The sequence below is a fragment of the Rhipicephalus microplus genome, chromosome 6 (genome assembly GCF_043290135.1).
Source record: "Rhipicephalus microplus isolate Deutch F79 chromosome 6, USDA_Rmic, whole genome shotgun sequence".
Lineage (NCBI taxonomy): Eukaryota > Metazoa > Arthropoda > Arachnida > Ixodida > Ixodidae > Rhipicephalus > Rhipicephalus microplus.
Window position 1 is genome coordinate 106,599,451 of NC_134705.1, and position 24,317 is coordinate 106,623,767.

Genomic DNA, 24,317 nt, shown 5'->3' on the forward strand with positions numbered 1-24,317 from the left:
TCTTTACGAAAAGTTTCTAATGAGAGTAGCACAATATAGTTGGTCTGTAGCTATCGACGCGACGAAGTTTTTCTCAATCTGAGTACTTTGGGATTAAAACAGGGTGGTATTTAGTAAAAGATTCAGGATGCGTCTGCAGATTGAAACTCAGCGTGAAAATGTTGAGCAGTACAGGGCACAGCAAATATTTATACGTTTTGTTAAGCTCGCCTGACATTCCATCAAGTCCTGGCGTTTCTTACAATGGTAAGTGTGGAAGAACAAGTTCTAATTCTTCTATAGTGGTTAGTTCACTAATAGATTCACATTGCTTATCAGATAGAAATGTCACAAATGACAAAAACTGCTTCACCAGATCTTGATTTTTCTTTTGAAAAGAGGTGCTGAACAATTATTTGTAGTTAGTTTCAAATTCTTACATAATTTCACATGTAGTATTGATCAGTAACCTCCCGAGTAAAGATTTGCTTTAAATTTGATTGAGGCATTGCGAAATTTATTGACTAAGGCTTGACGTGCTGGCTCTCTGAATAAAAAATGCGAGTATTGTGGAATCGATCACAGGCACCTCTGTAACGTATAACGCCATAAATCTGGATTGCGTTTTTGGCATTAGCAAGATCATCTGAACAATGGCCGGAGGCCTCACGCCTAAATTCTTATAGGTTCTGAAGATTTTGCTTTAGCATCTTTTGTCACACTTTTTACAGCGAAAGCTGTTATGAGATAAATGCTCGGGTCACGCGCGGCACCGCAGTTGCCCACCGCCGCCGCCACCGGCGTCCGTAATCACATCACACGAAAGTAGAAAAAAAAACTTTGTACCAATCACACAGCGGGGCTGGAACCCGGGTCCACTGTGTGCCAGCCAAGTATTCCAATGCTGAGCCACGCCGATGCTCGGGACTCGTTGGCAAAGATGCCTTAGGCAGGCTTGATGTCGGGAAAGCAATCGCGGTAATGCAAGATATAAAGCGTTTTAGAACAGCGAAAGAAGAACGAGTCGTCACACAAGGCCAATAGCGTAGCGAGTAGACCGTCCAATGCTCCAACCCGCTACAAAAGCTTCTTTTGTTCACATAATAAAAGTTGGTTGGTTGGTTGGTTCCTCAACACCTTGGTGCAACCCACCTAGGGAGATAGTTCATGAATGGGACGGTGCCTTGCTTTTTAAACTAATTCACTTTTTGAAAGGGAGGGTTGGAATAATTAGGCATTATAGGTAGTAATATAAAGGCGTTAGATTTCGAAACAAACAAAAAAACGTTGAAATAAAAACATAATCAACACACAAAAAGAAGAAAAAGTAAACATAAAACAACTGAAGTTTTTTTTTTATTTTTAGCATTTCATTCCTTTAGATTCTCGCAAGAAATTTGTAACAGCGGTAAAAATGCTCCTGTGGCTGAATCCAAATGCGACTGGGCCAAATAAAAGAATAACCGGAAGTGTCAAGTTTAAGTCCAACTTTCGTAGGGGTTCTTCTAGTTGATTTTTTCCTTGACTTTTGAATTTTCGACATGACAAAAAGAAGTGGTTCAAAGATTCTCTCTAAATTACAATGAAGGCACAAAGGCGACTGTGCCAGACCCGACCTGTGAAGGTAAAAGTTCAATGAAGGGACTCGACAACGAAGCCTGGTATCTTATTTCTTATTTATATCTCATTGGTAGTTCTAAGCAAATCACCTTCAAGGCCTACAATAATGCAGAACCACCCACAGGGTTCAACTTGTTTAGCCATACAATTCTCCGAATAATGAAGCAGTTAGGTTAATTCACCACGCTTGTGCTGCAGCCTCAACGTGGTTGTCTAGTAGCTTATGTTGCATTCAGACGACGGAACGAATCCGGATTTGTCGTACGCGGACAGCTAATCCGTGCATGATCTGCCTGCAGGCGCATCCACACGACGAACGGTTTCCTAGGAAAAAACAGCCGGATTACCCTCAACAGCAGATTCGGCGCACACCTGCGCCTGCTGGCAGCAGACTGGTTCTAGAGTATGCAACATGGATGCCCGCACGAAGCGACGCTTGTAGCTTGGCTGCAATGTCTGTCGCGTTGTGACAAATGAACGAGGAGTTTTATTCTTTCAGGAGAAAAGGGAGTTGCTGGCAGAATGTTCTTTCAACTACATTGTTCTCCCCTTGCAGAACTTCTGAACACGTCTCCCATCCTTTTTTTAGAAGTGGCACGCCGCTGGTTGCAGAAGTTACAATATTTAACCACCATGAAGGCTAAGAATCTTGCGTGTCAAACAACAGCGGCGACATTTCTCGAACCACCAAAAGTAATTTATGCGTAATTAATCACCTGAGAACAAAGTCCCCGGAAACTAAGTACACCATGCTCAAGCGTAGATAAGGCCGACCAGTCATGCAGCTGTCCGCGAGCCATGGAGTACATGCCACGAGCAGACGAAAAGTGTACTAGTTGCCAGAAGCCCCGAGCTAGTCCGCTGAAGTATCGGATTTCTCCCGCCAGAATCCCGATGTGAGAAACAGGTTGGGGTCATCCTTCCGCGAGCCACGCGGACGAGTCGCGCACGAGGGGAATCACTGATGTGAGGTCACGTGAAGCACCGTCCGTCCCACCACATCCGGATTCGTTCCGTCGTCTGAATGCACCATTAGGTACTCGGCTGCTGACCCGCAAGTTGTGGGTCAGCAGCCGAGGTCCGGACTGTGGTGGCTGCATTTTCGATGGAGGCGGAAATAGTGTAAGCCCGTGGGCTCAGATTTGGGTGCACGTTAAAAGCCCCAGGGGGTTGAAATCTCTGGAACACTCCACTATACATCGGAAATACATTGTGTTGGGAAGAGCACCACATTACCGGCTAAGTGAGTTTGTAAAAGTGGTAATAAATGAATGTACCACTTAGCACACATGACTGAAAATTGTGTCTTATTACGAGGAATTTAAACGCATCTGAGCTTCTGACGATGTCACTCTTTCATGGCAGCATCCTTTACTGTGAAGAAGTTGGTTCAGGTATTAGTGGTACTATGAAGCTCACAGATCGTGACCGTGAGTATCTTTACTTCGAACGTCAAGTTTCTTAGTATATTTTATGACTGCTTTAAAAAAAACTCATACTGTAACATAATAAATCTCCGTGTGTTTATTGTAAAGACAAAGACAACAGTGTATTTACTTTTTATATATACTAATATTTGCAAGCCACGATGCAGTAGCAGCAAAACATTCAACCGCGTGTGCTTCACCAAAGTTTTTCCAGATACGTTGGCAAACATGACCCAGCGCAGTGATTTACCGGAGTCGAACACTATTATCATTGTCATCTAATGCAGATTTATATAACGCCTACGCACATCTATCTACATGGTATTCGAAGATTTAAAAGCATGATTGATGAGCAGATCTGGATAAATTCTTGAGCATCTGGACATATGCGCTGAGTGAAGCCACTTACTCACTTAAAAGAAGACAATATTCGAAGCACTATTTAGAGAGCACATACAATCATCATTTACGTCATAAGTAATCTGCATAAGTAATCAGGAAGGTAATATCCATGCGTCAATTGGAGAGAGAGGTAATTTAATAAAAGGCAGAAATGATGGTCTCAGCTGGTGCATTATAGCCTGTTAGGCTTCATTCAGTCAGTTTCGCAATAAGACCTTTCATTTCTCTCTTTTAGCGGACTCTTTAGGCCTAGATATGAGCACTAAACTTCGCTTTCATGTTATTAATATAACCGCAATATGGCTGGGAATGTTAGTGGAAAAGTCGACGTGCCCTAACGGAAAAGTAAGTAAGCTTATTTGTTTACACAAATTAGCAAGGCTTGGGTTCTTTGGCGTCCACCTAAATATTATTCTTTGTAGATATTTCGTTGTTTGCAGACGAAAAACGGCAAGGGTAACGCTGAATCCAGCCAACTTCTTGCCACTATAGCACAGCGTGTGTGCTGCTATAATTGTTTTATGAAAACTTTTCGGGAACTTTCAGTTCAATGTATTTTAAAGGCAAATCACAGTTGTTCATTTGCGTGGAGTTATTAATGAAGCATAGTACTACATTCTTTTACCAGATATGTGAAATATGTGCATTGAGATCCCGACATGAGCGGTTAACATATCTTCATTTGAAAAATCGTGTTTCGTCCCTTCGCTTTAGAAATCAGCAAAATACGTATGTAAAATGTGTCTTTGGTGAAGTAACTAATTGTTTATTGTTAATTGACATAAGATAGTTTGTGTATTGTCTATTAGTGTTTGATTGCTATAAAAACCTCTTAACTTGGTTCCATCTATGTTTACCTTTAGTCAATGATCTCCATCCCGATGACTAACATATATCAATAATATTGACAGTACACTCTTGCGGTCTTAGGTGTGTGCGAAACCAGAGGAAACGCAATGCGCGGTGCGTGTTGTCAGATGGGCGGCAATGCCTTTTCTGGATGCGAGAGTAAGTGGTGAACTCGGAGTTGGCATATTCAGACGAATTAGGCACGTTGCTCTACGCGTTGCAGAGCTATGGAGCGATAAATAAGCGACACCGATGCTTGGGTTGATATTGTCATCTGGAGGTGTGTTAACTGTTGACAAAGTTGCACATACGAAACGTGCCTAATGAGACAGACGCTTAGAAACGACGCATTGAAAGAAGTAATCGTGGATGCCAAAGCCTTGGTCAATTACGGCACTTTACCTACAATGCCGAGAGGACTGTACCAGATGTAAAACGCGCATTTTTAGGGGCAAAGCTCCTCGAGGTGTGGGCCGTTTCCTTCTAATAGCATGTTGTAGGCAAGCAATCCTAGTTAGTGCTAACAATTTCATACCAGATGGCGTTAGTGGTTTTTGTATACTTGATGACTAAAGAGGATGGATGGCACTGTTACACTAACAAATTTACTCCATGTCCAAAGAGTGAATGATGATGACAGGGCACTGAAGCGTCTGTCCGTCTGTCCGGCAGTCTGTCATACAAATAGACAGACAGACAGACAGACAGACAGACAAACAGACAGACAGACAGACAGACAGACAGACAGACGGATGAATCGAGATGCGGACGTTTCACCCCACTCATTATTATCCACTGCATGGGTGTGCTCTGAAATATTTATTGGGTTCAAAATAAGAAAAAAATGGGACCATAGTGCAGTAGATAGCATGCCAGGCATCTGTTGCAGTGGACCGAAAAGTCTAGGTTTTGATTCCGATTGACCACACTTTTTTTCTTTTTCTTCTCATTGTGCATATTTTTGACGTAAATTCCGTGACAGAAATTTGTTATTGAAGTATTTTGGACCCCGGCAGAAAACAATGTTAAAAACCAGATGTACAGGAAGTTCAACCAAAAATTTGATGTAATATGCGCACATATATAGAACGACTACAACTCATGTGCACAAACCTGAAAATCTGTAGTACAGATGTGAGATGAGAAGAGGAATCAGCAGGGTGCAGATCAATGTGAGAGAATTCTCGAATGTAGTAAGGAGCCACTGTTTAGAGAATAAATAGCTCGAACCTCATCCATGTTAGGACAAGAAAACAAGTGAACCTATGACGAGCCGTCACCCGTGGGTGGTGCGATGACGACTAAGTTGGACTTCTTGTGCTGCGCACGTTAAAGCCTAGCGCAAGACGAACTTTGCGGCGTTAAAATGAAAGAAATGAAATACGTGGGATCGCAAACTTCTCACGCCGCTTCGCTGTTGCTGACTTGATGCACCTGCTGGACCCTTTGCCAATCCACCCAGTTCATAAGGCCACCATTTTTGCGTGACCGAGGCGTAGGTATTCAACGCCTCTCCTTTCATCACACTGAAATGCTCAACAGCACGGCTGGGCACTATCATGATATCAGAGTACCGCGATGCCATCTTAGATATACCTGAAAGTATATGTATTCTTTTAACAAACTACATTTGCAAAATCTATTTTTGTCGAATTAGTAAAACACATTTTTGCGATGTATCGGCTTTATTGCGGTACAGTACATGAATCGGCTATCGCGTTTCTTTATTTTTGCAGCAGTAAGCTCATCTGCTTTGATGGGGATAGAAGGCACTTTTTTTAAATCTAAGCAAGGATGAGCTATCAAGCTCAGTGACAGGATGGAAGTGGGAAATCACCACGTCTAAATGCTAGTCCATGTGGTAAAATATTGGCGTCACAGATGGGAGAATTGAGGAGCAAATATTCTCGGCTACTGCCTAAGAAAGTTATTGTCTCTCAAGGTAAGAACCACTCCCTGAATTGTTTTCGGAAGGTGTTTCTGTATTATGCCGTTAGGTGTAAGGGAAATGTGCCACATTAGGTATTCTATGCTTGGAGTCAATTTGTTTTAATATCTGTATTCCGGAATACTTTGTGCTCAGCCCTGCGCAACAGTGATACGGCACCCGATTACATGGTACCTGAAGCTATTTTTCTGTTCTGAAACTGGTGTTGAGAAGCGGTTTTGTCCTGCTGCGTAGTTATCACACCTAGACATGGTCCCAGAACTCTCAGCTGAATGCAGACCGACTACCACGCCCTCAACGAAGTGGTGGTACCAGTCGGTTATGTGATACCGCAAGGCCAGAACTTTATGGCGTTGATTCACTATTGCACTCTTTCATGCACAAGGCACTTTGTAAGAAATTAAAGTGACTCCGAGAGAAAGAGAGAGGGATAAAGATGCAAGGAAAGGCAGGGTGGTTAACCAGACGCACATACGGTTTGCTACTCTGCACTAGGGAGGACATGAAGGGGAGAAGAGAGGTTGCAGAGAGATAAGAATGTACACACAATCGCGAGCACACTCGGGAAGCGCACACAGTCTACAGGCGGTCGCTCAGCTTTGTTGTCTTTAAGTAAAGTAGGAGTGCTCTAGTCGCTTTCTCCGCAACTGAGGCAGATTGCCAAGGTCCCAAAATCTTCTGCACACAGAATGGTCTAGAGTCAAGTTGATTCAAAACCATCCGGAGCTGGCATCGCTGTGTGCCGTAGCAAGCACAGCTGAACAGGACGTGTTCAATGGTCTCTTCAGCTCCGCAGTAGAGGCGTGTAGAGGTGTCTGCTATACCACTGCGAAAGGAGTACACCTTTGTGAATGCAACACCCAACCAAAGGTGGCATAACAGTGTCGCACTGGAGCGGGAAAGTTGTGATGGTTGCTGTATCTTGAGCGAAGGGTCCAGTTCATATAAGTGACACCTTTGGAAGCTGGTAGACGACCAGAACGTGCGTGTAAGATCACGAATCAGCAGGTGAAGTTGTCTTGATGCATCAGTTCTTGATAGAGGAATCGGGACCACACGGGTTCCTTCGTGGGCTGAGTGGGCTGCATCATCGGCTAATTAATTTCCGGTAATACCAATATGTCCACACAGCCATTGATATAATGTTATGCCCTCGTGCTGGAGCGTCGTGATGGCAATGTCTTCTTTTATGTACCAATTGTTCATGTTCATGATTCCTCCTACGCATGGCGAACTGCAAACTCTGAAGGGCTGCCTTCAAATCACAGATTATGACCTATTTTCCTGGACGCTCTTGCACGAGATATTGTAAAGCAGTCCTAATGGCAGCAAGCTCTGATGCCGTAAGTGTAGTCATATGTGACAACCTAAATTTGATTGTCATTGCTGCAGCCGGAATTACAGCGGCACCTGATGAGCTGCTGAACAAGACGGACGCATCAATGTATATCTGCGTTCGGTCGAAGTACAACTCATGTAATATTAGCATTGTTGCTTGCTTCAATGCTACTCTAGAGTGATAGCTTTTCCTTTTGATACCCGGAATTTCTAGACGTGCGACTGGTCGAGGCACCACAAAGGACATGGGATTCTCGTAGCTGGCGTATATCCGAATGGAATGCTGTTTGGGTGCTTGGCTATAACGTCTGAAGGGGTAGCACGTAGTCTTTCGGAAGATAGAAGGGCTGTGGTGGTCGGGGACCCAGCTAGTATGTCGAATGTGTGCTCTGAGGTAATCCACAACTCTATAAGTTCTGACCAGGTGGTCTTTAGCAAGCACGATTGTGGCATAAGTAGAAGCGCATCGAGGCAGTCCTAGGAAGATATGCAGCGCATGACTCTGCAAACCCTCCAATGAATGAGTATTGGATTTGCAAGTGTTAGTACCGACAAACTGTAGCCCAATAGACCCAAAAATAGGGCCCTGTACAGCTGTAGCATGGAGGCCACAGAAATTCCCCATGCTTTTCCGCACATGAATTTCATTACATGCACGATAGCATTCTCTTCTTCAAGTACGCACAATGCGGGCTCCACGAAAGACTTCTGTCAATTATTATGGCCAGGAAACGGTGCTTCTGTGCATAATTGACACTGCCCATTGATGTAAACAGAGTATGGAGTGTTTGGTTTGCGTGTAAACGCCATCAACACGCACTTCACAGTTGATATAGTTAGGCCTTGTTTCTGAAGGTAGGCTGTTGTGAGGGTTGCTGCCCGCTGTATTCGTGCACGCACCTGAGGGCGAGTAACTGCAGTACTCCAGAGGCAAATATTATCGGCGTATATGGATAGGCACACCGACTTTCGCAGAACCTCCGCCACACCAATGAGGGCAACATTGAACAATGTGGGGCTTAGAACACCTCCCTGAGGTACTCCGCAGTAGGTGTAATGTTCAGAGGTTTTACCCTCATCTGTTCACACAAAAAACCCCTGCCAGTTATATCATCTTTTATCCATTGAAACATTCGTCCACCAATACCCATTGCTGCGAGAGAAGTGAGGACGGCATCGTGAGCTACAATACCATATGCACCCTTCACGTCAAGAAAGAGTGCCACTGATATACGTTTGCGACTTTTTTCTTGCTGAGCAAATGTCGATAAGTCCAGGACACGGTCGATGAAGAAGCAGCCCCGATGGAAGCCTGCAATGCAGGAAGGGTAGTTAGTGTATCGTTCCAAGTACCACTCCAGACGAAATAGAACCATTCTTTCCATTAATGTTCTGAGGTAGCTTGCGAGGGCAATAGGGCGATACGCTGTCAAGTCCAATGGTGATTTTCCCGATTTCAGAAGTGGTATTAATCGACATATTTTCCATTCTCAGGTAACACTGCTGCTGAGTCAGGAGTTGTTGAAGCATGTTATAAGTTCTCTTCTGGCTTTTGGTGCAAGGTGTCTCAACGCACTATAAGTAATACTTCAGGACCTGGTGATGACGTGCGCTTAGAAGCGACTAACGCACCTTCCAGTCCTTGCATGGTGAATGGAATGTTAATTTCTGGTAATCGCGTCTCAGGAACAATCACGGCGTCAATGCTCTCGTTCATAATATTCCCGGCAACTCTCCTGCAAAAGTTTTCGGCCACCCCGAGTTCTGTTTTTTCATGATGGAGTGCCAAAGCTTTAAAAGAGTACCGCTGTTGCGGAGAGGAGCGAAGACCAGGAACTGTTCTCCAGATATATGACAGCGGTTTATGAGGTTCTAAAGATTCGCAGAACGCTTTCCAGCGTTCGCTCTCCAGCTTGTAAATGCGTCATTGAATCTTTTTCTGGAGCCGTCTTGCTTCCCTCAGGTCGTATCTTGTGCGTCTGTATCATCGTTCAGCACGCCTTCGTATAGCTCGTAATCTTTCCAGCTTGATGTCTAACTGTGTTATTTTAGACGAGAATGATGAGTTACTTTTTGGCGCTTGCATAGCGATGGTATTTTCCAGGCTGCAGGCAAAGCCTTCATGGCAAGCATCCTCAGCACGCGATCTAAACATCGACCAGTCAGTGCCAATTACAACAACGGAAGAGAAATTTTTTTCTGATACCATTGATGTTCACGTAGGTGGGTATGTGATCATTCCCATGAGTCTTAATATAGCAAAACCATTACACTTTGTAAGAGAAGCACCGTGACACCAATGTCAGGTCAAGGCAACTGCCATACGTGAGACCCCGCTGATATGTTGGGGTACCATCGTTCATGATGGAAAGGTCGTAGTCGGAAGCGAATGTAACAATATTGCTGACCCTGGCATTCATCCTAGTGCTCCCCCAAAGCATGTGATGGGCGTTGAAGTGACTGGTGATGATCCTAGGCCCATCGATGCTCATTAGGATGTCTTTTATTCTTTCGCAGTCAAATCGCGATGACGGAGATATATATCCACCAATAAGTGTGAATGAGACAGCATTCTTTTTTACACAAAGACACACGAACTGATTGTCGTCATTTCAACTTATTCGGTGCGAAAGATAAGTCAAGTCCGTGTGGAGGTAAACAATTACTTTGCTTTAATCTTCGCAAGCGGCTGAACAAAAAAGCTTCATAACCAGACAATCTATAAGGCGTTGATACGGTTGATTCACATATGACAAGTATAAAGAATTCATTGGCCCGAACAAATTGGTGAAAGCCAGAGATACGGGACTTCATGTCTCTGGCATTCTATTGAAAAGTCGACGCACGTTTACCTTCAGTGCGGAAGATAAGATTTTGTTGAGCCATTGTGCTTATACAACGTTAGCAAGCACTGGATTCAATGCATCCAGTATTTGCAGCGCACTCTTTGCAGACGGAGATTGTATGCTGCTTAGTAGCGTGCGAATCATGGCAATTAATATTAGCACAATTGCACCCACTTGCATGTCTTGGTTGGAAAGATCTCGAACCGGGATCACGGGCTGGCCGTCATGAAACTCCTTCGGTTCGCTTAATGCTGCTTCCCTTTGAAGTGCAGGCCACTGTGTCGCAGTTAGGGTATGCTCACTAGCTTTGTCCTTTACAGCCTTTCCCACATCATGTGGGCTGGGAGGTAAAGGAGGTGGTAATGATGAGGGAGCTGGCAAACGCATCGAGGAGGTAGCGGGCGTCCTTGAAGACCGACGTCGATGTGAACGACGCCTTCTGACTTTAGCTGCGGCTTCTCAATGAGATGAGTGATCGCGCACCATTTCCTTCAAGTTGGCAATTTCCTTCTGAATACGCGGGTAGTCTTTCGATGTGGCTTCATGGGATCTATTGCAATTAGAGCATATCTTGACAGTAGCGCTGCATGGGGCTCGGCGCAGCGGTTGCATACCACCGAATTTTCGCAGACGATGCTCGCACGTCCAAGTTTGATGCATTTACGGTACTGGAGAGGCTTTGGAATGAAAAGCCACACAGCATGTCTTAAGTACCCCACCTCCACATGAGAGGGGAGGTATGTGCTCTTAAACGCAATCTTCACAAAGCGAGACTTGCCTAGCCGGGTAACATCAGTAATTGAGTATCAGTTGTTGACTTGACAAGAAATTGTAAGACATTATTTGAAATAGCCACATCTATGTCGTAGATCACGCCGGTTACTACATCACATCCCAAGAGAACATCAGAGCGCCCCTGATTGCCGTTCAAGTCAGTTACACTGCGCAGTACGCCCAAAGGACTTGCTTGCAAAACTTTGACCGCCAGTATATTCTTTCTGGCGTTCACCCTTATGTCTGTGATCTCATTTGGCACGAGCACTTCCAGATACCTCGACACTGACTGTCTGTTAAGGCGTTTCTTGCTGACGGTAGGAAGTGCAGGCAGAAACAGGATGGTATAAGTGGTCGGCTTTGGCGTTTCACTTACAGTTTGAATACGTGAGGATGAAGATGTCCACATATTCCTCCTCTTCGGTTTGCGGCTCCGCACAGGTTGGAAACCGCCATCTGAAAAGTCATCGCTGCTGAAATAGTAGGCATGAGTATCTTCACTGTCACTGTCGCTCGTTTGTCCAATCCGCTTCCTGGAAGCGGCCGCCGCTGACAATGCTGGTGCCGGCAGGTGCCCGGCGTAATCAACATCCATCCCCTCCAAGGGAGTGGCGAAAACAGATCAACAGACTTAAATTGCAACTAAAATATCCTGGAGTTAGCAGAAGTAGCTCTTATTCAAAACAAACTTCTTCATCCAAGGGCTCCCGAGCTTTCCAATACACCCAGGGCCCCAAATATGTGACCTAAGTAACTGTTATCTTTCATTACACGGGCCTTTAGCATCTTAATTCTGTCTACTGAAAAACGGCCGTCACTGCCTTGGTTGAATGCGCCTACATAGAATGAGTAGCCGAGCACTGTAGCCAATTGACTACGGCGGCGGATTAAGAATTTCGTAAAGTAGGCGTTGGTCTATACCAACATGCTTCAACTTGTCCTCCCCTGTGCACATTTGTTCGTGAATTCAAATCTTGCCGCAACGTTCAACTTCCGTAGGTCATCTCTGCAAGGTAAAATATTCTAATAATTTTCGCATTTATACCCAGCTTCTCTCTGGAACGAAAAAACCTCGCAGGACCAACGACGTCCGCTGTTTATGTTTGCCTCTTGCATGAGGAGTTTCATTCAGCACTCTTCCGTTTATTAACCGATAGTTCGAGCCTTCAGATTTTTTTAACTTCAAGAATGTTTATTCTCATGTTTTTCATAAAAACTTCAGTGTTTGTCCAAGTTTCTGGTACACGTAATGTTCTCTGAAATTCCGTTTCAAAACTTTTACAAGATTTATATTTATTTTCAATGAAACTGCATCACATTAGAAATCGTAAGTTTGTTGCTCAGTTGTGTTGTTTTTATCTTCATTATTCATTGATTCAATAGGGTTTTTGGTGGGTGGTGCTCTAAACTTGCCAAAGTGTTTTTGAGGTAAAGGAGCTAGTCTTGCTGCTTCTCAGCTTTTAAATGGGAAAGATTCCTTAGCGAACTTCGGCTACTTTGAGCGTATCCATCTATCCATCTACTGTCTATCTAGCCACCTACATTTGAGTGCCCTCGTGGTCACCCGTATACCTTGGCTTGAGCCAAAATCAGCATAAGGGGAGGGGGGGGGGGTAAGATGGTGCGACGATTATGACGCACTGATCAAGACATGAATATGTCACAATCCTGTCGCATACGTTTTCATACTTCCCGCCATACAGTGGCACATACCCACGGGCAGGTATGTGCCGCTGAAATACGGGTATGTGTCACAGCTGATTGATAGTTAGCGTCTACCCAGGAACGACGAGAACACACATGGGCAGTTCTAATGCGCGAGCGTTGAGAAATACACCACATCGGTCGCGTCGACCAGACGAATACAAAGAATAAATGCCAGAGCCCCACCTGGAATCCAACCCGCAGATTCTGCGTAGCAAGGAAGTATTTTACCGCAGAGCTACGCCAGGTTTTTTTTTTTCAAATAGATGCTAATACTCGTGAAACGTCAATAGTGGTTGCAGTGCTGCCTACCCAATTTCATAAACAATAAATATGTACTCGTTTGATACAGCCATCACGTCAGGTTATCGTGAATTGTTGTTAGTCGCCTTGCACTGAAGTTGATATATGTAGCAGTGTCCTGGGTATAGTCAACCGCAATATCACATTCTAGTTCCCTATAGTCCAGGGCCAGCATTCTCGCGAGCATGAGCGCTTCATAACAGCTTCTGGTGTTACTAATGCACATGTTTCGGTTGGCATCGTTGCGCAAGTGCAAATGACTAGTTATAGAAACATCTGCAACTCTTCAACATATATCTGTCCGTGCAACATTTGAACATATATTTAGCGTCATTTTATGACATGTCGCTCAATAAAAAAATTGCAACACGGTCACCTTCTCATCACATGCTTCCGATAACGTTGATTTCAAGGTACGTGGGATATGCTGATTCTTTTCTTCTTTCTGAACCCCTCCACTACTTTTCCAATTTTCGTGTCACTGGCTTGGCAGGCTTCCTCAACTTCTTGACAAAAAACAATAGACCTGCTACTGATATTTTCGGTTATTTAAATATTTTTATGAAGTTCAAATTTAATGTGAAACATGTCAGCCCAATAAATGCATTTTAAATGTCGGTGTCCGAGAAAGAACAAAGGTTACCCAGGGTGGCGATACGCAGGATGGGAGAGCATTTTAGTTTGTGAATAAGAGACAGCGGAGAAAACATGCAGTAAAATGTGAGACACGGAAGTTGTAAACAATATGTCAATAACGTGATGCTGGAAGCCGCACTGTAGGTTGTGAAAATAATCTGAACTGAACTGCTTTCTTAGCTTCTGCGCAAACGTGAAAGTCTTCACAATAGAGAAAGACTTGAAAATTAAAAGCCTATATTTAGTTTTACTTCAGCGCAAAAGTTTTGTTCTAGTAAAAGTTTTAGGCGGAAATGAGCAACTGAAATGTTGCGGCAGAGATTTCGTAACAAGCGCAAATTACTAACGTCGTTTCTTTTCATGAAGACGCCAGGTCACCTTGGTAGATATAACAAAGTTTTCATCTTATTTGCTATTGAATGGTAAAACATCCTATTGTATGCAGTACACCACCGAACAGACGCTGCTAACGCTCAGTGTCTTTTTGTATACTAAGTTTACTAAAAAAATATTCTTTGAAGAGGCTTCAGCAGAGAGTATGACCTGGTGTGTAGTATTTGTTGTTTATTTTCATTCTTCTTCATTTTCACGGTTGGCCCTCTGGAGCTCCAGTAAGTCTGCACAAGAAGTGCCCATTGTACAAGTGTGCTATTTTTGTGCTATTTATATCATACTCGATCATAAACACAATACGGTGATTATTCTTAAGGGCACACAATTAAAACTATACACACAACCAACAGAAAACACGGTGATTGCAAAATGTCCTAGGCACAATTGTGTATTTCTACGCACAGTGTCTCTTTGTATATTATCAGTTAATTCGCAATTAAAACTGCTGTCAAGAAAATTTTTTTGAACGCGGTTCGAGTGGTGAGTTGGTCCTGGTGTGCATTATTCGTTGTTTTTTTCATTCTATTTCAATTTCAGGGTTCTCCCTCTGGCGCTTCAGTAAGTATGCATGAAAGGTGCACATTGCGCAAGTGTGCTATTTTTGTGTTATCTATATCGTACTCACTTGTCACCACAATACAATATATCTCCTAAATGACACACAATTTAAAATATACACTTCAACAATAAAAAAGACAGTTATTGCAAACTGTCCTTGCCACAATTGTATGTTCCTAACTAGGTAGTCATGTTGTGCGCATCACTAAACAGACAACATTCAAGCAAAATCATTGCTTGACATCATCTACCACATCAAAATATTTTGTCCTTTTATGTAATAGAAGATAAAAACTAGACACACTAGTCGCTTTTTTTATTTTCCTAATAGGTGCGTTACCTTAATGGCTAAATACAGCACTTGAGCGCCAACGCCGCCACAATAAAGGAAATCAAATGTAAAAGTGTAATCCGAGACTGATAAAATGCTGTTGGTATTTATTCTCGACATTCAGTTTTCTTCATCTTTCCTTCTCGCTGACGCTCTTATTCTTCTGTTCGGAACACTACATCAGAGCCCCACAACATTCAGTGTGGGGCTGGGTTCACGGCCCTTGGCAACTTGACACTGTCATTTGAAGCGTTTCTTTAGGTATAAATGAAGCATAATTACTCTTTTATAAGCTCGTATGTGAATTTATTTCACCCTGTTCAAGTATACTCAGGTATCACGGGAAGCTCGTTACAGACTATTTCTTCGTGTTTACGTCACTGTTTATTTACTTCGCGGCAGGGTTGATCAGAGATCCGAGAGTAAACTCATAAAGAATGTTGAAGCCAGTCCGGGAGGAACTCGTATTTTAGGAGTTCTGGCACGATGTGCTTACAAGAAAGTTTATAGCAGAACGTGCACCATGGTGGGCCCGTTTCTGAAAACGGCTGATCTGTAGAGAAAAACAAGGCTACGAAAGGCCTTGAATACCTCTTTCTTGGGTTATCTTGAATTAAAAACATGTTGACAGATGCTTAATCCATGGCAAACGTTCATCCGCTGAGAACAATATTGAGTTAGCTGGAAGGACTACCACTCACTCGAGCTCATTGCCTGATCGGCGAAAGGTCGGTCTCAATTCTGGCAAACACAGCACTAAAACGAAGCTTAGTTTAACCCAAACAAGTGCGTTGAAGGTGAAGAAAAGCGTACTTCAATGCCTTCTAGAAGTGGAATGGCAAAGAAAAATATGTGTCACAGCTGCCACCAACGCGTTAATTGGTTCATTCTAGTGAAGTAAAAGTGGGAGACGTGATAGTTATTGTGAACAACAAATCTGGGCTGCTATGGTACCTGGCAGTAAAGGAACAGATATTTGTGGGCCGGAATGGTCACGTTTGTATTTGTTTCTTAAAAATGACAGTTGACATGAAAACACGAGGAGCAGTGCAACACCTCTGCCGCTTGGGTGCTTCAGGCTAACAACTTTGTTTGTGGGAAGATGTTGGAGATTGATTGGTTGGTTGGTTGGTTGGTTGGACCCAAGAGAGATAGCTCAACCCAGCACAGGAGATCAGCCATAAATTGCGCAGCCGTGGCATTTTTCCCAATATTATGTAAAAAAAAAGATTATTTGTGCTAACAGTGTAATATGACAATTAAGGGTGTAATATGACATTATAAAGACAATTATAGGGAAAATATACTAATATAATACAATCCAACTGAGCGCGCTTTTCGGGCTATTCGCGTGGCTTCACCATGTATGGGACTTAGCTTCACGGCATGAAGCTGACGCACAGAAAAGTCATTGCTCGCACATGCTAATTGAATATTTGGGCAGCTTTACAGATAAAACAGAGATATATTAATTATTAGTGGCCAAACTGGAATTTTAAACAGGACAATTTTCTTTGTAAAGTGAAAAATTCAATAGAATTCAGGACCAAAAGCAAAATATTTTTTGCGAATGTAACAATACATGCGTGACTGTCTGCTCAGTGCAAAAAAACATAACAGTAAATAATAATTGTTACATAGCAGATGTAATACTGAAATTTAATAAACACAACGTTGCTAAGAAGAGGGTGATACAAGTTCGCGAAACTTTCCATCACAGCGCGAATACAACACGAAAAAATATTCAATAAACACTCATAAATACAATGAAGAAAACGTGTTTCCATCCCTTACGTTTTAAGGGTACACCTTACTAAGTTGCGCATTCCAAAACTGCATGTAATGTAAATATAGAATCTGGACTGGGGCAGATGTCAACTGCACAATTACTTGTGCTCTTTTATTGATATAAATTGGTATATCATTTCATGTAACAATGACTCCTTACTGTATCACTAACGTTTTGCAGGCTGACCATCCCAGAGATCTCGGAGAGCCCATTCACCGTCCGGTTCAGGCGAGTAGTTTGCTCTAACGCAAGTACTCAATCATTGTGCCGAGAAAACGATTGATAACCGAGGTATGACGTGAAATAAGGCGTTACAAGTGCGAATAACAATCTATTGCTTACAGTGCGTATAAATTTTGTGCGTACACCATTACACAGAAGAAAGAAAACATGGCCAAACAAAACCAAACATTGTGGTACGGGGTTTGTTAGCAAGGTTTATTTAGAATGAGCTAGACGGCGAGTGTCAGCCAGTGCTGCAGACCGTTCTTCACGTTCCAAAGCTCCACTGCTGTTGCTGCTCCTTCTTTCCTAATAATTATACCCGCTGAAAACGCTCTCTTTGCGGACGAACACCACCAGGTGAAGAGTTAGCTGGAACGTCACTGAGCAAAAGGCTTCAGGCGTGCTATATGCGTGACTTTGGACCTGGATCGCCGTCTTCTACGGGCAGTGAGCATTGTAATCCTATGATTCAGCTCACTGTGACGTTCAATCATGGCGTATTGTTCAACATGGCCAGCAAGTAATTTTTGACTGAGTGCATATTTCATCACTGGAGTCCGTAACCACAGTAGGTCACTAGCATTGTAGATCACCTGACGGTGTCGGCTGTCGTACCGGGATTTATCGCGCTCTAGTGGTGCCAGCGTATGCAATCGGGCGAAGCACCGGGGCCTCTCCGCGCTTCACAGCGTTGCCGTGATTCAAGCTTTGTTGTGGCCGGAGGAAAGAAAGATACTGTAAAAATTTATCGAGGTTGACGAGCCGTATTCTATGGTCTCATCCTAAGTAGTATTACGTGCGTACGTCAAGAGCGGCCGCACTTCATCCCACTTTTTTCGGCCTGAGCTAACGTAAATGGATATCATAGACGTCGATATCATGGATGACGTACATGGATACCATGAGGGTTCTATTTGTACAATCAGTCAAGCCATTGGTCTGAGGGTGATAGGGCGTAAAGTGTCTTAGGAGCTCATCAAAAATATCTGCTGTCAACTGGCGGTGATGATCCTTAATGATCACGCGAGGGCGGCCATGAAGAAGTGTGCTAGAATGCATCGCAATTTTCGGTACTTCTGTTTTTGTTCAAGAGGGTAGCGCCGCCGTTGTGCAGAGTCGAGTCAGGTAGACGGCGCACACAATCATCCAATGATTTCCTCTGTATGAACGTGAGAAGGCTACTATCAAGTGCGCGCCTACTTATTCAAAACGTGATCTGGGTGCAACCGCAGGCTTTAGGAACCGGCTGGGGCAACTACAGGTCTCTTGTAGCTTCGGGATTAACACAGCTGCCTAATACGTCTCCGTTTTTTGCGCATTTGCAGGCAGCCATTTCTTTAGCGCGATGAACTGTTCGCACTGATTCTAAGTAACCTGAAGTTGGGTAATCGTTTCATGACGTGTAAACGAGAAGGTCGAAGGTCTTCTGGCACCACGAGAATAAACCTGGGCCTCTTCCGCAGCGAAATTCTGCATGTACAGCAACTCACCTCAAACACATAAATAACACGCTGTTGGCTCTTTTGAAACAGCGGAATGCTGCCCCAAACTTGATCTTCATGCTGTTCTTTTGCAAACGTTGTGATACCTGGGAGTTCCGATGTGCGGCTGCATTTAAACGATGGAATACTGAGCCTGATGTTTCGTTGCACGTAGAGGCATTTCGAAAAGTCATTCGGCATGAGCATGTCTTCGGCCGATCTTCTAGGAGACCGTGAAGCTGTACTCTTCCAAATGTAAGACCCATTGTGCCAGACATCTCGACAGATCACAAAGATTGACGAGCCAGCATAGAGAGTGATGGTCGGTGATGAAAGTGAATTCGCACCCACACCACTACGACTAGAAGGCTGCACGCCAAAAATAACGCTGAGACCTTTCTGTTCAGTAATCATGTAGTCCCGTTAGGGTTGACGATACGACCGGTTCACACAGGTGATGACATGTAATTTATTGATGATACGCTGAAGAAAAACAGTACCAAGACCTACACCACTCACACCTGTGTGGACCTCTGTTGACACTGATGAATTTTAGTGGCGGAGGATGGGCTGTGACATCAGCAGAAACTTTAGTTCTCGAAAGCAAGCAGTACACTTCGGCTTCCAGTGTAATGGGGCGTTTTTAGGCAAAATGTTCGTCAAAAGATAAACCACGTGAGAGAAGCGAGATATCAATCACCTGAAGCAGGAGCATAGAAGCGAGATATCAATCACCTAAAGCAGGAGCATAGCCCTAAAAACTACCAAGTTCTTGGGTGGACTGAGGAGGCTGAAATGCTTCAACGGACTCTGTTTTTTTTTTTGCAAGATAGGGCCGAACGCCTTCTTTGTTAACCAGATGCTCCAACACCAAAGCTTCCCGTTGACCGAATTGACACTTCTTAGAGTTAAGCACATGGCAAACATAGAGTTTCCCAAAATTAACTAGAGGGCACTCTAGCGCTGCGATCGTTCAGCGACCATGAGAATGATATGTGTTACACACATTTGCCTAGTCTTCGTACTCGCGGACGGCGAATCGTACTTGCGGCTTCGTTTATTGCTGTGTTTCGGTTTTGTTTCGAGAGAAATATTCAACCTTTTTGAACTTCATGACTCGATTTCAAAAGGTAAGTCTAAAGAAAATAAAGTGGTGAAGCGCCACCGCTGAACATTTGCTAATATTTGTTTCGTGAAAAAAACAACTTTAAGCCACACGAACACACATGGAGCCAGAAGCAGGAGAGAAGTATAAATATTAGACAAATGTGTGTACTACCCATCATTTCCATGCTCGCTGAAGCGCCGTTTGTTGCAGCTCTCATAGACACTAGTGCCAGAGCTACCTCTTGAGTATATTAAGAAACTCTATGATGGCAAACATTCAGTATGCAGCTAAGAACAGGGTCTAAGCGCATGTTATAAAATAAAATGTGCGACTAAAGATGATGGCCACGTCGGGAGTGCAGACACATACAAATCTTCTGTTTTAAACCTCCCAGGATGGTGTCCATCAACCGTTGCAGTTAGCGGGCGCGTTACACCAGCCGCGTGGCGTATTAATAAATTAAAAAAAGTCCATGTGGGGCTACAAACGCTGTTTTTTTTCTTATATATTGCAACAATGTCAAATATCACATCAATTTGAGTGTAGCAAAAAAAGTGTCCTTTAACGAAATAAACTAATGGACAGCCCACAATAACGCTACTGTTTTATTTTAATTACTCGAAAAAATGTCCAAGGCCAACTGTCCAACGTATTCGGGTAGAATGTCCCGAGATTGAAAGTAATTTTAGGCCACGCCGCAGACATTGTGTATCATTTTTAGCGGCTAATGACAAACTACGTTTCTTCAATGTTGGTTGAAGCAATAGTAACGAGACTAAAACGAGAAAAAAGGGGCGCAGAAGAGGCACGCACTCGGAATTAGAGGACATCATACAGTACCTACTTACAGTTTGCTTTGTTGCAACAGCAAGTATGTGGACACTTTTTGGGAAGCTTTTGCTCTCGCCGTATAGAATACATATATATTAATCCACGTGTAAATAAGGTTCCCACAAAATACAAATAAGAAGAAAAACTTTAGAAGTGTGCTACCAGAATCGGAACCTGCAACTGCACACTAGCAGCTGGCCAGAACGTGCTCCAGTCATTGTGAAACGACTATTTTAGAAACTAAGACACCGTTCAGCTTTACGTTTGCATGTCCCACGATCAAGACATCATTATTTTTCTTTCAAACGACAATTGCTTCTTTAGTACACACAAACGAATGGCTGCTGGCACTGAAACACATGCCGATTTAGGCAGGAACATTACTTTTCTTTAAAAGTCATAGCTTAATCAAAGTCCAAAGAACATCACATGAACTTAAAAAACAGGCATATTTTAACGACTTTCACTCACGCTTTTAATAGCAGTTTCTCGCTGCTGCTCCTTGTCAACCTTCAGAGAGGTTTTATGATGATTGATTCAGCCTATACGTGCACACATAGTCCAATAATGTGAAGTGTTCAGGTGCAAGCGACGATATATGAGTGCAGTAAGACACGCCATTGTACTCATGTACAGTGCTTTAGACACCATCAGTGAAAAACCTTTGGGCATATCTCAAATGAACCAAGCTACGAATTTACAATTATATGTTCTTACATATGACTCAGGGAAATACCGGTGAGTGTGGCCGGCCACTTTAGTAGACGGGCTCTGTGTCTTGCCGATGCGCGCATCGTCATCATTGGTCATCGCTTCTTGGTGGGCACAAGAATGAATAGATTATTATTTAAACGGATGTTCAAACTAATAAAGTCATCATTATGCATTGCTATCGCAAAGCAAGAAGCACCGATAACAAGTACACGGATCGGGCAGGCACAGGTGGCAAAACGGTCACTAGAAGTCGCGCTGAGCCGAACTAATCTCGGCGTAGCTGAATTGCGATTGCGATACGTCAAGGTCCAACTTTTGTGCTTTGATACTTCTCTCACCATTACACAAAGACTAGTTGAAGTAAGTGGAAGGGTATTAGTGGCCGAAAATACGTTGTAGGTGAGACGCTATCGAACGAAAGCCGTTTTTCTATCCTTTGTTGGGAAAAGCAGTGAACAGCGACCTGATTTACACCACGTTTGCGCAATCAAACGATTTGTTGGTTTCGTTACCACAGATGCCGCCAGGTTTATACCCACAGCAAACGAGAACCATTACTACAACCTACCATTCATGCTAAACACGCTGATACGTGCGCGGGCGACTCAAAATGTGCATTCCTTGTTGCCAAGCGCTCCGCCAGAATGAGGGCCATGAATGACACTGCGTGTTAAAAAGAATGAAAACATTGTCGATCCCTCATTTTTGTAAATCCGTATAACACTGTAAAAAACGTGCTCTTACAGAAGTACATGAATGGTGAATTGATTGATTGATAGGCGGGGGGGGGGGGGGGTTTAATGTGCCAAAACCCCCATATGATTATGAGAGACGCCATAGTGGAGGGCTCGGGAAATTTCGGCCACCTGGGGTTCTTTAACGTGCACCCAAATCTGAGCACATGAGCCTACAACATTTCCGTGTCCATCGGAAATGTAGCCACCGCAGCCAAGATTCGATCCCGCAACCTGCGGGTCAGCAACCGAGTACCTTAGCCACTAGACTACCACGGCGGGGCACTTGAACGGTCAGTGTACACTGGAGAGTTTGCACAGTGGTTATTGGAGCTCGACAGGTACATCACAATTTAACGTGTAATAACTTACTTTGAAGCTTGACGGCACCGCTTCAGACTGGGGAGTAATGTTCATGATGAAATATTAAAAAAATGATTGTGGTAGTTGTTTCACTCTACGCAGTCTCTTCGTCGCTGAACTTAGGGCCGTTAGATAACTAACCTACCTAAAATGCATCATGGAGATGAGATTTTACTGATAATTTGTATACTTGGCGAGAGAGAAACAAGATTATGCCTTATTAGCTAAAGCTATTAGGAAAATGGGTAGCAGCTCTACAGCACGCTGGAAACGAAATATGCTGTAGTTTAAATAATGCTGCTTCATATATATATATATATATATATATATATATATATATATATATATATATATATATATATATATATATATATATATATATATATATATATATACATATATAATAACTGAGTTCACGGCACTGCAGCTGCGAAGGACACTGGACAACTCAAGTAATTCAAAGTGTAACTACCCTTCCAAAGTACAGCTGTTATCTGTTTCTGTTTTTACCTCAATATACAATCGATTGTGCCAAACATAAAATGCCCAACAGCAACCCTGTGCACAGTCTGGAGGCCCCTACTGCACGCGTAATGCAGAAGCGGGAAAGAATTGCCATTGCACCCACTTGCCAGCCTCTGCGGCAATACGCGGCGCCCCTATTTCTATGACAAGATGTTGACGGGGCGCCGAGTAGTTAAAGGCTTAAATTTCTTAAAAAAGATTTTTCCTCGACACCGAACAGCCAGAGCCAGGAGGCCCCGTCTGGTCGCGAACAATGCGTCAGTAAAAGAAAGGATACACAGACCACAGACATCCTAAAGGGGAAAAGGAGAAAGGGGAGAGAGGTGGAAGGTGAAGGGGAAGGAAGAGTGAAAGGAGGTGCTCAGCGGAATAGTCCACCTTATATTCTCCTTTCTTCATTGTTTTTTTTTTCTCTTTCTCTTTCTCCCACCCTCCGATTCAAGATTGTATAAAGCTGAGCACCATTAAACTGTAACCTCATTCCTGATGAAGGCCAAAGTCTAGGCTGAAACGTCAAAATAAACCACGAGGATCTACTTGACTGTATATATATGTATATATATATATATATATATATATATATATATATATATATATATATATATATATATACATATTAAGGTATAAAAGACAATATTGCCAAGAAATTTAGAAAAGACCAACTGTAATGTATATGGGAAGAAAAACAAGTGGGAGGAAATATGAATTGTCGTGAGCAGCCACCGAACCTGCCAACTTCAAATATTTGACCTGCGTTATTCGAAGGTCGTAGGTTCGGTTCCTCCATACGGCAAGTTATCTTTTCACATTCACATTACAATTGGTCTAATAACTTCCTCTATACATTTCTTGGCATTATTGTCAGTTAGGTCACATTATTATTGTGTCAAAACACAGAAAAACAAGCCATTAGGTGTACACTTCCTTGCCTTATTCATTAAAGAGGGTCTCGTACTGGCAGACTTGGTGCCGTTAGGTTGTATACGAGGGACTATCGGTCAGCTGCCAGCTCGTAATAGGTCCACGTGCTACGTGACGCCAAATAGGCTCATAAAAAAGTGTGCACCCTTGCTCCCACGGCTACAGGTGGCGCTGACTGAAACTTCCACAAAAAATTTCCCATATAAACACAATAAATTGGATGGAGGGATAGCCGCCGTCATAGCTCAATGGTAGAGAATCAAACGCGTTATTCGAAGGTCGCAGGTTTTGTTCCTGCTCACGACAAGTTATTTTTTCACCCACTAATCTGTCTTCAAATTCACATTACAACTGGTCTAAAAACTTCTCCTATACATTCCTTGGCATTATTGTCTGTTAAATCTCAATATTATTGTGTCAAAACACGGAAAAAGGAGCCCTTAAGTATACACTAGTATACACTTCTTTCCCTTATACAATAACGAGGGTCTCGTAGCGGCAGACTTGGTGCCGTTAGG

General features: G+C 43.2%; 1 protein-coding gene across 2 annotated transcripts in view; it reads left to right on the top strand.

Annotated features, from left to right (window-relative positions):
• The first annotated feature begins 3,611 nt into the window (after positions 1 to 3,611).
• The window catches only part of LOC142765411 (uncharacterized), a 162,849-nt gene continuing 142,143 nt past the window's right edge, over positions 3,612 to 24,317 (top strand). Inside the window, exons 1-3 of one of the 2 annotated variants that reach the window (XM_075866388.1) lie at positions 3,612 to 3,773; positions 14,757 to 14,777; positions 17,078 to 17,125. In XM_075866388.1, coding sequence (XP_075722503.1) covers positions 3,684 to 3,773; positions 14,757 to 14,777; positions 17,078 to 17,125 — 159 coding nt within the window. In that variant the 5' untranslated portion in view covers positions 3,612 to 3,683. The remainder of the gene's footprint in view (positions 3,774 to 14,756; positions 14,778 to 17,077; positions 17,126 to 24,317) is intronic. The other variant, XM_075866389.1, reaches the window with a different exon arrangement.